Source organism: Scyliorhinus canicula, chromosome 29 (genome assembly GCF_902713615.1).
Source record: "Scyliorhinus canicula chromosome 29, sScyCan1.1, whole genome shotgun sequence".
In the NCBI taxonomy this organism is placed as follows: Eukaryota; Metazoa; Chordata; class Chondrichthyes; order Carcharhiniformes; family Scyliorhinidae; genus Scyliorhinus; species Scyliorhinus canicula.
Window position 1 is genome coordinate 8,798,075 of NC_052174.1, and position 11,352 is coordinate 8,809,426.

Below are 11,352 nucleotides of genomic sequence, written 5' to 3' on the forward strand. Positions count from 1 at the left end.
TGGCGGGCGATCAGGGAGGCAAAGGCAAGGGCGTCCGCCCTCCTCCCCAGGAATAGATCTGGCTGGTCTGAAACCCCGAAGACCGCCACTATCGGGCATGGCTCCACCCTCACCCCCACCACTTTGGACATAGCCTCGAAGAAGGCTGTCCAGTACTCCACAAGTCTGGGGCAAGACCAGAACATGTGGGCGTGGTTGGCCGGGCCTCCTTGGCACCGTTCACATCTGTCCTCCGCCTCCGGGAAGAACCTACTCAGACGGGTTCTTGTTAAGTGGGCTCTGTGTACCACTTTTAGCTGCGTTAAGTTGAACCTTGCGCACGTGGCGGTGGAGTTGACCCTATGCAGGGCTTCGCTCCAGAGTCCCCACCCTATTTTGCTCCTCCATCCATGATGATCATGCAACATGGTGACCTGTTCTTCTCTTTTTCTCGCTAAAACATGGAGGTACAGAGTCACAGGATCACTAATTGGCTTCTAAATACATTTATGAAACACAAAAGTATTAGATGATATAATACTCCTTTACTTCCACCCCAAGCCTAACAGAAGTACCCAATACTCTTTTTTCCAATTAAGGGGCAATTTAGCCTGGCCAATCCACCTACCCTGCACATGAAAGTTGTTGTTGTGCGGGACTGTGACGCCCCTTGCTGTCAACTAGCTCACTGATGCACCGCCACCCTCGGGTCACCCGTAAGGATGGTTCACAAGTCGGAGACTCGACCCAGTGAGGAGCCAACACGGTTAGAGAGGAGTAAATTGCCAGAGGGTTAACAAACCGTTAAAGTGTTCTCCTAGAAACGTAGAAGCATAGAAAATAGAAGCAGGAGGAGGCCATTCGGCCCTCCCAGCCTGCTCTGCCATTCATTACGATCATGGCTGATCATCAAGTTCAATACCCTGATCCTGCCTTCCCCCCCATATCCCTGATCCCTTTAGCCCCAAGAGCTCTATCTAATTCCTTATTGAAATCACAGAACGTTTTGGCTTCAACTACTTCCTGCGGGAGCGAATTCCACAGATTCACCCCTCTCTGGGTGAAGAAATTTCTCCTCACCTCAGTCCTAAAAGGTTTACCCCTTATCCTCGAACTATGACCCCTAATTCTGGACTCCCCCACCATCGGGAACATTCTTTCTGAATCTACCCTGTCTAATCCTGTTAGAATTTTATAAGTTTCTATGAGATCCCCCTCTCACTCTTCTAAATGCCAATGAATATCATAGAATTTACAGTGCAGAGAGGAGGCCATTCGGCCCATCGTGTCAGCACTGGCCCTTGGACTGGGGTCAGCAGCGGCACCCCATTTAGGTTCAAGCCCACCCCTCCACCCCATCCCCGTAACCTCACCTAATCTTTGGACACTAAGGGGCAATTTATCACGGCCAATCCACCCTAACCCGCACGTCTTTGGACTGGGGGAGGAAACCGGAGCACCCGGAGGAGACCCACGCAGACACGGGGGGAGATGCAGACTCCGCACAGACAGTCACCCAGGCCGGGAATCGAACCCGGGACCCTGGAGCAATAAGCCTGACCGATTTAGTCTCTCCTCATATGACAGTCCCGCCATCCCAGGAATCAGCCTGGTAAACCTTCGCTGCCCTCCCTCCATCGCCGGAACCTCCTTCCTCAGATACGGGGCACGAGAATCGCACGCCGGATTCTCACTTTGTTTTCATTCCTGATTTTGCTTTGCGCTGGGTGGGTCCGGGGGGGGGGGGGGGGGGGGGGGGGGGGGGGAACGGGACGTCTGGCCGGCTTTCAGCTGTGTCTCTGCCCACAGAAACGGAAAACCACGACGATATCGGTGGAGGTGAAGAAGTCCCAGCACAAGTACATCGTAGGCCCGAAAGGCAACACCCTGCAGGAAATACTGGACGTGACCGGGGTCTCCGTCGAGATGCCGTCACTGGAGAGCAGCTCTGAGACGATCATCCTCCGAGGGGAACCGGACAAACTAGGCCCGGCTCTGACTCAGGTCTACGCTAAGGTAAAACCCCCCCCCCCCCCCTCCCAACCACCCCCACCACCTCACCCCACAGACATTCGTGTTGGTTCCTCACTCTCAGCCTCACGGTAGCATTGTGGATAGCACAATCGCTTCACAGCTCCAGGGTCACAGGTTCGATTCCCGGCTGGGTCACTGTCTGTGTGGAGTCTGCACGTCCTCCCCCGTGTGTGCGTGGGTTTCCTCCGGGTGCTCAGGTTTCCTCCCACAGTCCAAAGATGTGCAGGTTAGGGTGGATTGGCCGTGATAAATTGCCCCTTAGTGTCCAAAATTGCCCTTAGTGTTGGGTGGGGGTTACTGGGTTATGGGGAAAGGGTGGAGGTGTTAACCTTGGGTTGGGGAGCTCTTTCCAGGAGCCGGTGCCGACTCGATGGGCCGAATGGCCTCCTTCTGCACTGTAAATTCTATAAAATCTATGTCACACCAAGAGCGAGGAGGGCCTTGCTACTGTGACAGAGGGCTCCAGCGAGACCCGACTGTGTACGGCCGTGCTGACACCTCCGCTGGGCCACCCCTGCCGGTGGGGCAGGGCACGGCCAGAGGATGGCGATGGGGGTCCCCGGGACGTTGTCTGTAAGGTATGCTTCTGTGGGCCTGTTGTTGCCTGACCAGTCTGGGAGGCACAATGTTGGCACAAGCCCCTAGGCGGCATGATGGACACAATACAACGCTGCCTTGAAGAGCCAGGGTCCCAGGTTCGATTCCCGGCTTGGGTCACTGTCTGTGCGGAGTCTGCACCTTCTCCCCCGTGTCTGACTGGGTTTCCTCCGGGTGCTCCGGTTTCCTCCCACAGTCCAAAGACGTGCAGATTAGGTGGATTGGCCGTGCTAAATTGCCCCTTAGTGTCCAAAGGTGTGCAGGTTAGGTTTAGCACACTGGGCTAAATCGCTGGCTTTGAAAGCAGGCCAAGCAGACCAGCAGCACGGTTCGATTCCCGTACCGGCCTCCCCGGACAGGCGCCGGAATGTGGCGACTAGGGGCTTTTCACAGTAACTTCATTGAAGCCTACTCGTGACAATCAGCGATTTTCATTTCATTTCATTCATTAGCTGTGCTAAATTGCCCCTAGTGTCCAAAGCTGTGCAGGTTAGGTGGATTGGCCGTGCTAAATTGTCCCTTAGTGTCCAAAGATGTGCAGGTTAGGTGGATTGGCCGTGCTAAATTGCCCTTAGTGTCCAAAGATGTGCAGGTTAGGTGGATTGGCCGTGCTAAATTGCCCTTAGTGTCCAAAGATGAGCAGGTTAGGTGGATTGGCCGTGCTAAATTGTCCCTTAGTGTCCAAAGATATGCAGGTTAGGGGGATTGGCCGTGCTAAATTGCCCCTTAGTGTCCAAAGATGTGTAGGTTAGGGTGGATTGGCCGTGCTAAATTGCTCGTTAGGGTCCAAAGATGTGCAGGTTAGGTGGATTGGCCGTGCTAAATTGTCCCTTAGTGTCCAAAGATGTGCAGGTTAGGTGGATTGGCCGTGCTAAATTGCTCGTTAGTGTCCAACGATGAGCAGGTTAAGAGATGTTACGGGTTTAGGGCAGGGGAGTGGGCCTAGGTAGGGTGCTCTTTCAGAAGATCAGTGCAGACCCAAAGGACCACATGGCCTCCATCTGCATTGTAGGAATGATGTGGATTCTATGTCGGTTCGGAGGACTTTGCAAATTCGACAGGGCTGAGTTTGTAGTTGTCCTTTCACGTGTCTAGGTCGATGCCGGATGGCCCGTCCGGGCTCATTCCCTTTTTAGCGGATTGAGTGGGCTCTCTGGGCCACTTCAGAGGGGCAGATAAGAGTCAGCCACATCGCTGTGTGCGGGATCTGGAGTCACGTGTAGGCCAGACAGTAAGGACGGCAGATTTCCCCTCCCTATAGGACATTAATGAACAGATGGGTTTTTCCAATCAATGAACCATTGAACTGGGGAATCCCACAATTGTGGGTTTCCTCCCACAAGTCCCGAAAGACGTGCTTGTGAGGTGAATTAGACAATCTGAATTCTCCCAGTGTACCCGAACAGGCGCCGGAGTGTAGCGACGAGGGGATTTTCCCCCGTAACTTTGCAGTGTTAATGTAAGCCTACTTGTGACACTAATAACGATTATTATTATAAACCGGAGCACCCGGAGGAAACCCACGCAGACACGGGGGAGAACGTGCAGACCCCGCACAGGCAGTGACGCAAGCCGGGAATCGAACCTGGGACCCTGTCGCTGCGAGGCAACAGTGCTAACCACTGTGTGACCGTGTCGCAATGATGCCGCTTCCCCGTTAAATTGGTAATTAAGCACAGCTGCCCCCAACTGGGGAAAGATTAAGGGATCATTGTCAGATGTCACGAGAATGCCGCTTTAAGAAATGTTTGGCTGCTCATATTACTGCAGTGATGTCAGAGTGTGGGTGGAGCTGGGCTGTCTGTCAGCTTTTTACTTTCGTTTTAGGCTGTTTGCTGCAGGGTTGTGTTTTAGTTTCGTTTTCAGTGTTGGAGCTGAAGCCAGACCGAGCAGGTGTGTTGCTGTTCTCTCTGCCATCAAAAGACTATCTCTTGATCATTTGGTGAATTCAGAATTAGAAATGTTCTCAGTAGTGACTTTAACCTGATGTGCTTCTGTTAAAAGGTGTTTCTTTTTTGTCTTCTGGATGTTGTTTGGGAGGTTATTAAGGATTACTTAGTGCTGTAGTCTTTGGGGGTTGTATTTGAATTGATGGTTACTAAAATGTTCACTGTATGTTTTAAAAAGGTTAACTTGAGTTCATAGAATAAACATTGTTTTGCTTTAAAAAGTACTGTCCCATTTCTGCTGTGCCACACCTGTAGAGTGGGCCGTGTGCTCCCCATACCGCAATCTAGTAAAAGCTGTGGGTCAGGGGAACTCCGTGATACACTTTGGGGTTCTCTAAACACTGGCCCATAACAACTGGAATGTAAATAATGCGACCAAGTATTAGGTATAATCGAGACAGCATCACGATGGTGACGTGCAATCAAGGCCCAACCAACGTGTAGCATGGAGCCCTCCTCACTGTTGAATTTTTGATCTCAGTTGCCCCACCCCAGTCCAGGAAGGAGGGAGATTTCCCCGCCTGCCGTGGTTGCCTTCACTTATTGCCCTTTGTCCGCCCCCACCCTCCCAGTTCTGATATCCCGAAGATGGGGCAGCACGATAGCACAGTGGTTAGCACTGTGGCTTCACAGCGCCAGGGTCCCAGGTTCGATTCCCCGCTGGGTCACTGTCTGTGCAGAGTCTGCACGTTCTCCCCCGTGTCTGCGTGGGTTTCCTCCGGGTGCTCCGGTTTCCTCCCACAGTCCACAAAGAGGAGGTGCGGGTTAGGGTGGATTGGCCGCGATAAATGAGTGCCCAAAAAGGTTAGGTGGGGTTATTGGGTTACGGGGATAGGGTGGAAGTGAGGGCTTAAGTGAGTCGGTGCAGACTCGATGGGCCGAATGGCCTCCTTCCGCACTGCATGTTCTATGTTCCAAGACCGCCACTGATGGGCAGGGCTCCACTCTCACCCCTGCGGCCCTCGAAACATCCTCGATACACTCCCTTTCCTCCTGCTGGACGGGACCTCGCCTCGAAATGCGGCCCCCCCCCCCGCCCCCGAACTGGAACCTTTCACTGATCTTCCTCTTTTCTGTTTCCGCCGGGGCATTTTCAGGCCAAGAGTGTGATGGTGGCAGAGGTGACTGCTCCGGCCTGGCTGCATCGCTTCATCATCGGCAAGAAGGGGCAAAACATTGGCCGCATCACCCAGCAGCTGCCCAAGGTAATCACCCGGGGTTGGCGCCAGGCAAACGGCCCTTTCGGTGTGGTCCAGAACATCCATTGACCCGAGCGCCGTTAACACGGGAGGAGGTCACCAGGCGCCTTGCCATCGGACGCGCCAGGCGGGGAGGTATTTGAACAGGGTGACCAAAAGGCTTGGCCGGCTTTTGGGAGGAGAGCGAGGTGGGGAAGTTTAGGGAAGGATTTCCGGAGCTTGTTCCCCCAGGCTGGCGGAGGCCTGACCGCCGATTAAAATCCAGGATGCTCAGGAGGGCCGAATTGGAGGAGCGCAGAGTCCCCTGAGGGTGGTGGAGGGAAGGGGGTAGGGGGTTTAATTTCAAGGCTTTGCTGAAGTGGGAGCCAGCGTAGATCCGCCAGCGCAGGGCTGATGAGTTAGCGGGATTCGGCTAAGTTAAGGTGTGGGCGGCAGAGCATCGGGCACGCTCGTGGAGGGAGTGCGGTGCGGGGGCAAATGCAGGGAGTGGCCTGCCCGATGAGGGAGGCCTGTCGGCTTCCCTGTCGCCCCTGCGCTCCGATCGTCCAGCCCCGCCAGGCGCAGGATCAGGAATTGCCCCGAGGGGGTATCAGAACGGGTACCGGCGCCTCATCCCCCCGCTGTGACAACGTTGGCGCAAGTAACGTGTCTCTCTGGGTTATATGACCCGTCTGCTGCAGGTTCACATAGAGTTCACGGACGGCGAAGAGACAATCTCGCTGGAGGGCCCAACGGAGGAAGTGGAGATCGCTCAAACCCAGATCCAGGACATCATCAATGACCTGGTCAGTACTTTATCGGCACTTTTCTTCCCCCCTTTCTCCCGTAAAATACGCTGACGTTCCAGCCCCCCCTCCCCAAACTACCCTTCTGCTGTCTTCCACCTCTTCCGACACAAAAAAAACCCTCGCGTAGCGAAGGGGTTCACCCCCCCCCCCCCCCCCCAACTCTCTTCCGCCGCTACCCCGCAGCCCCCACGGAGGGGCCGTCGCCGGGTGACGAGGTTTCGGGCTTGCGGGTGGCGACTGACCTTTGCCCTCTGGCTGTGCTTTGTCCCTGCCAGCTGACGCGGATGGACTACACGGAGATCCTGGTCGAGCAGAAATTCCACCGCCACCTCATCGGGAAGAATGGAGCAAACAGTAAGTCCCTGCCAGGCCCGCCATTGTTGGCACGCTGAAGCGCTCTCCTGAGTTTGAACACTTTCTGGCGGGTCTCGCCCGTAGTCTTTGGTTCTGCGGCAAGGGGCTCCCACTGCGCAGCCCACTGAATTCCCACAGCGCAGAAGGAGGCCATTCGGCCCGTCGGGTCGGCACCGACCCTCTGAAAGAGCAGCCTACCTCGGCCCACTGCCCTGCAATTTAACACGGCCAATTCAGCCAACCTGGACACTAAGGGGCAATTTAGCACGGCCAACCCACCCTAACCCGCACATCTTTGGGCTGTGGGAGGAAACCGGAGCACCCCGGAGGAAACCCACGGCGACACACGGGGGCGAGAACGTGCAGACTCCGCACAGACAGTGACCCAAGGCTGGAATTGAACCCGGATTCCTGGCGCGGATTGGCAGCGGTGCCAACCACGGTGCCACTCTCCTCATAAGTAAATTGCGGCCTTGACATCCCTCCCTATAAAGCCGGGCGGCCACAGATTGAAATCCAATAAATGATGGGCAGTGAAAGGTCTGCCAAACAGTCACAGGACTGAGTTAGAACATAGAACATAGAACATTGCAGCGCAGTACGGGCCCTTTGGCCCTCGATGTTGCGCCGACCTGTGAAACCATCTGAAGCCTATCTGACCTACACTATTCCATTTTCATCCATATGTCTATCCAGTGACCACTTAAATGCCCTTAAAGTTGGCGAGTCTACTACTGTTGCAGGCAGGGCGTTCCACACCCCTACTATTCTCTGAGTAAAGAAACTGCCTCTGACATCTGTCCTATATCTACCACCCCTCAATTTAAAGCTATGTCCCCTCGTGTTGGTCATCACCATCCGAGGAAAAAGACTCTCACTGTCCACCCTATCTAACCCTCTGACTATCTTATATGTCTCTATTAAGTCACCTCTCGGCCTTCTCCTCTCTAACGAAAACAACCTCAAGTCCCTGAGGCTTTCCTCGTAAGACCTTCCCTCCATACCAGGCAACATCCTAGTAAATCTCCTCTGAACCCTTTCCAAAGCTTCCACATCCTTCCTATAATGTGGTGACCAGAACTGCACACAGTACTCCAGGTGCGGCCGCACCAGAGTTTTGTACAGCTGCAGCATGACCTCGTGGCTCCGAAACTCAATCCCCCTGCTGATAAAGGCTAGCACACCATATGCCTTCTTAACAGCCCTATTAACCTGGGTGGCAACTTTCAGGGATTTATGTACCTGGATGCCGAGATCTCTCTGTTCATCTACACTACCAAGAATCTTGCCATTAGCTCAGTACTCTGCATTCCTGTTACTCCTTCCAAAGTGAACCACCTCACACTTTTCTGCATTAAACTCCATCTGCCACCTCTCAGCCCAGCTCTGCAGCTTATCTATGTCCCTCTGTATCCTATAATATCCTTCAGCAATATCCACAACTCCACCGACCTTCGTGTCATCTGCAAATTTACTAACCCATCCTTCTAATGTGGCAGGGGGATGGGAACCAGATTAGGAAGTTAGAGGTCAGTAAAGAAGTAGCAACTAAAGCCAGTAAGGTACGAGACAATAAACTCAATGTGTCTGAGGGGAAGAGTAGACAGGGAAGAGATGATGAATGCAAAGGGACAGGTGGTCTGAGGTGCATTTGTTTTAATGCAAGAAGTGTAGCAGGTAAGGCAGATGAATTTAGGGCTTGGATCAGTACCTGGGAATATGTTATTGGTATTACTGAGACTTGGTTGAGGGAAGGGCAGGACTGGCAACTAAATATCCCAGGGTATAGATGCTTCAGGAGGGATAGAGAGGGAGGTAGAAGGGGTGGAGGAGCTGCATTACTGGTCAGAGATGATATCACAGCTGTGATTAAGGAGGGCATGATGGAGGATTCGAACACTGAGGCAATATGGGTGGAGCTGAGAAATAGGAAGGGTGCAGTAACATTGTTGGGACTTTACTACAGGCCTCCCAAAAGCGAGCATGAAGTAGAGGTACAAATATGCAGACAGATTATAGAAAAATGTAGGAGCAATAGGGTGGTTGTGATGGGAGATTTTAACTTCCCCAACATTGAAAGGGATTCGTGTAGTGTTGGAGGCGTAGATGGAGCAGAGTTTGTAAGGAGCATCCAGGAGAGTTTTTTAGAGCAGTATGTAAGTAGTCCAACTCGGGAAGGGGCCATACCGGACCTGGGATTGGGGAATGATCCCGGCCAGGTGGTTGATGTTTCAGTCGGTGATTACTTTGGGAATAGTGATCACAATTCCGTAAGTTTTAGAATACTCATGGACAAGGACAGGAGGGGTCCGAAAGGAAAAGTGCTAAATTGGGGAAAGGCAGAGTATAACAAAATTCGGCAGGAGCAAAATTCGCCACATTACCAGAAGGATGTGGATGCCTTGGAGAGGGTGCAGAGGAGGTTCACCAGGATGTTGCCAGGTATGGAGGGTGCTAGCTATGAAGAAAGGTTGAGTAGATTAGGATTGTTTTCATTGGAAAGACGGAGGTTGAGGGGGGACCTGATTGAGGTCTACAAAATTATGAGAGGTATGGACAGGGTGGATAGCAACAAGCTTTTCCCAAGAGTGGGGGTGTCAGTTACAAGGGGTCACAATTTCAAGGTGAGAGGGGGAAAGTTTAAGGGAGATTTAGGGGGCAGCACGGTAGCATGGTGGTTAGCATAAATGCTTCACAGCTCCAGGGTCCCAGGTTCGATTCCCGGCTGGGTCACTGTCTGTGTGGAGTCTACACATTCTCCCCGTGCCTGCGTGGGTTTCCTCCGGGTGCTCCGGTTTCCTCCCACAGTCCAAAGATGTGCGGGTTAGGTGGATTGGTCGTGCTAAATTGCCCGTAGTGTCCTAAAAGTAAGGTTAAGGGGGGGTTGTTGGGTTACGGGTATAGGGTGGATACGTGGGTTTGAGTAGGGTGATCATTGCTCAGCACAAAATCGAGGGCCGAAGGGCCTATTCTGTGCTGTACTGTTCTATCTATGTGCGTGGAAAGTTTTTTACGCAGAGGGTGGTGGGTGCCTGGAACGCTTTACCAGCGGAGGTGGTAGAGGCGGGCACGATAGCATCATTTAAGAAGCATCTAGACAGGTATATGAATGGGCGGGAACAGAGAGAAGTAGACCTTGGAAAATAGGAGACAGGTTTAGGTAAAGGATCTGGATCGGCGCAGGCTGGGAGGGCCGAAGGGCCTGTTCCTGTGCTGTAATTTTCTTTGTTCTTTGTTTTTTGTTCTACACCCTCTTCCAGGTCATTTATAAAAATGACAAACAGCAGTGGCCCCAAAACAGATCCTTGCGGTACACCACTAGTAACTGAACTCCAGGATGAACATTTGCCATCAACCACCACCTTCTGTCTTCTTTCAGCTAGCCAATTACTGATCCAAACCGCTAAATCACCTTCAATCCCATACTTCCTTATTTTCTGAAATAGCCTACCGTGGGGAACCTTATCAAACGCCTTATTGAAATCCATATACACCATATCAACCGCTTTACCCTCATCCACCTGTGTTTGGTCACCTTCTCAAAAAACTCAATAAGGTTTGTGAGGCATGACCTACCCTTCACAAAACCGTGTTGACTATCGCTAATCAACTTGTTCTTTTCAAGATGACTATAAACCCTATCTCTTATAACCTTTTCCAACATTTTACCCACAACCGAAGTAAGGCTCACAGGTCTATAATTACCAGGGTTGTCTCTATTCCCCTTCTTGAACAAGGGACAACATTTGCTATCCTCCAGTCTTCCGGCACTATTCCTGTCGACAAAGACGACATAAAGATCAAGGACAAAGGCTCTACAATCTCCTCCCTGGCTTCCCAGAGAATCCTAGGATAAATCCCATCTGGCCCAGGGGACTTACCTATTTTTACACTTTCCAAAATTGCTAACACCTCCTCCTTGTGAACCTCAATTCCATCTAGCCTGGTCGACTGAACCTGAGTATTCTCCTCGACAACATTGTCTTTCTCCAGTGTAAACACCGACGAAAAATATCCATTTAATGCTTCCCCTATCTCCTCTGATTCCACACACAACTTTCCACTACTATCCTTGATTGGCCCTAATCTTACTCTAGTCATTCTTTTGTTCCTGATATACCTATAGAAAGCCTTAGGGTTTTCCTTGATCCTATCCGCCAACAACTTTTCGTGTCTTCTCCTCGCTCTTCTTAACTCTCCCTTTAGGTCCTTCCTGGCTAACTTGTAACTCTCAAGTGCCCTAACTGAGCCTTCATGTCTCATCCTAACATAAGCCTTCTTCTTCCTCTTGACAAGTGCTTCAACTTCCTTTGTAAACCACGGTTCCCTTGTTCGACAACATCCTCCCTGCCTGACAGGTACATACTTATCAAGGACACGCAGCAGCTGTTCCTTGAAAAAGCTCCACATTTCGATTGTACCCATCCCCTGCAGTTTCCTTCCCCATCCTAT

The 11,352-nt window shown here is 52.1% G+C and overlaps 1 protein-coding gene across 1 annotated transcript in view; it reads left to right on the forward strand.

Annotated features, from left to right (window-relative positions):
• LOC119958298 (vigilin-like) overlaps nt 1-11,352 on the forward strand; it is a 71,920-nt gene that overhangs the window by 24,851 nt on the left and 35,717 nt on the right. Inside the window, exons 6-9 of the mRNA XM_038786732.1 lie at nt 1,789-1,995; nt 5,657-5,764; nt 6,439-6,543; nt 6,822-6,929. Coding sequence (XP_038642660.1) covers nt 1,789-1,995; nt 5,657-5,764; nt 6,439-6,543; nt 6,822-6,929 — 528 coding nt within the window. The remainder of the gene's footprint in view (nt 1-1,788; nt 1,996-5,656; nt 5,765-6,438; nt 6,544-6,821; nt 6,930-11,352) is intronic.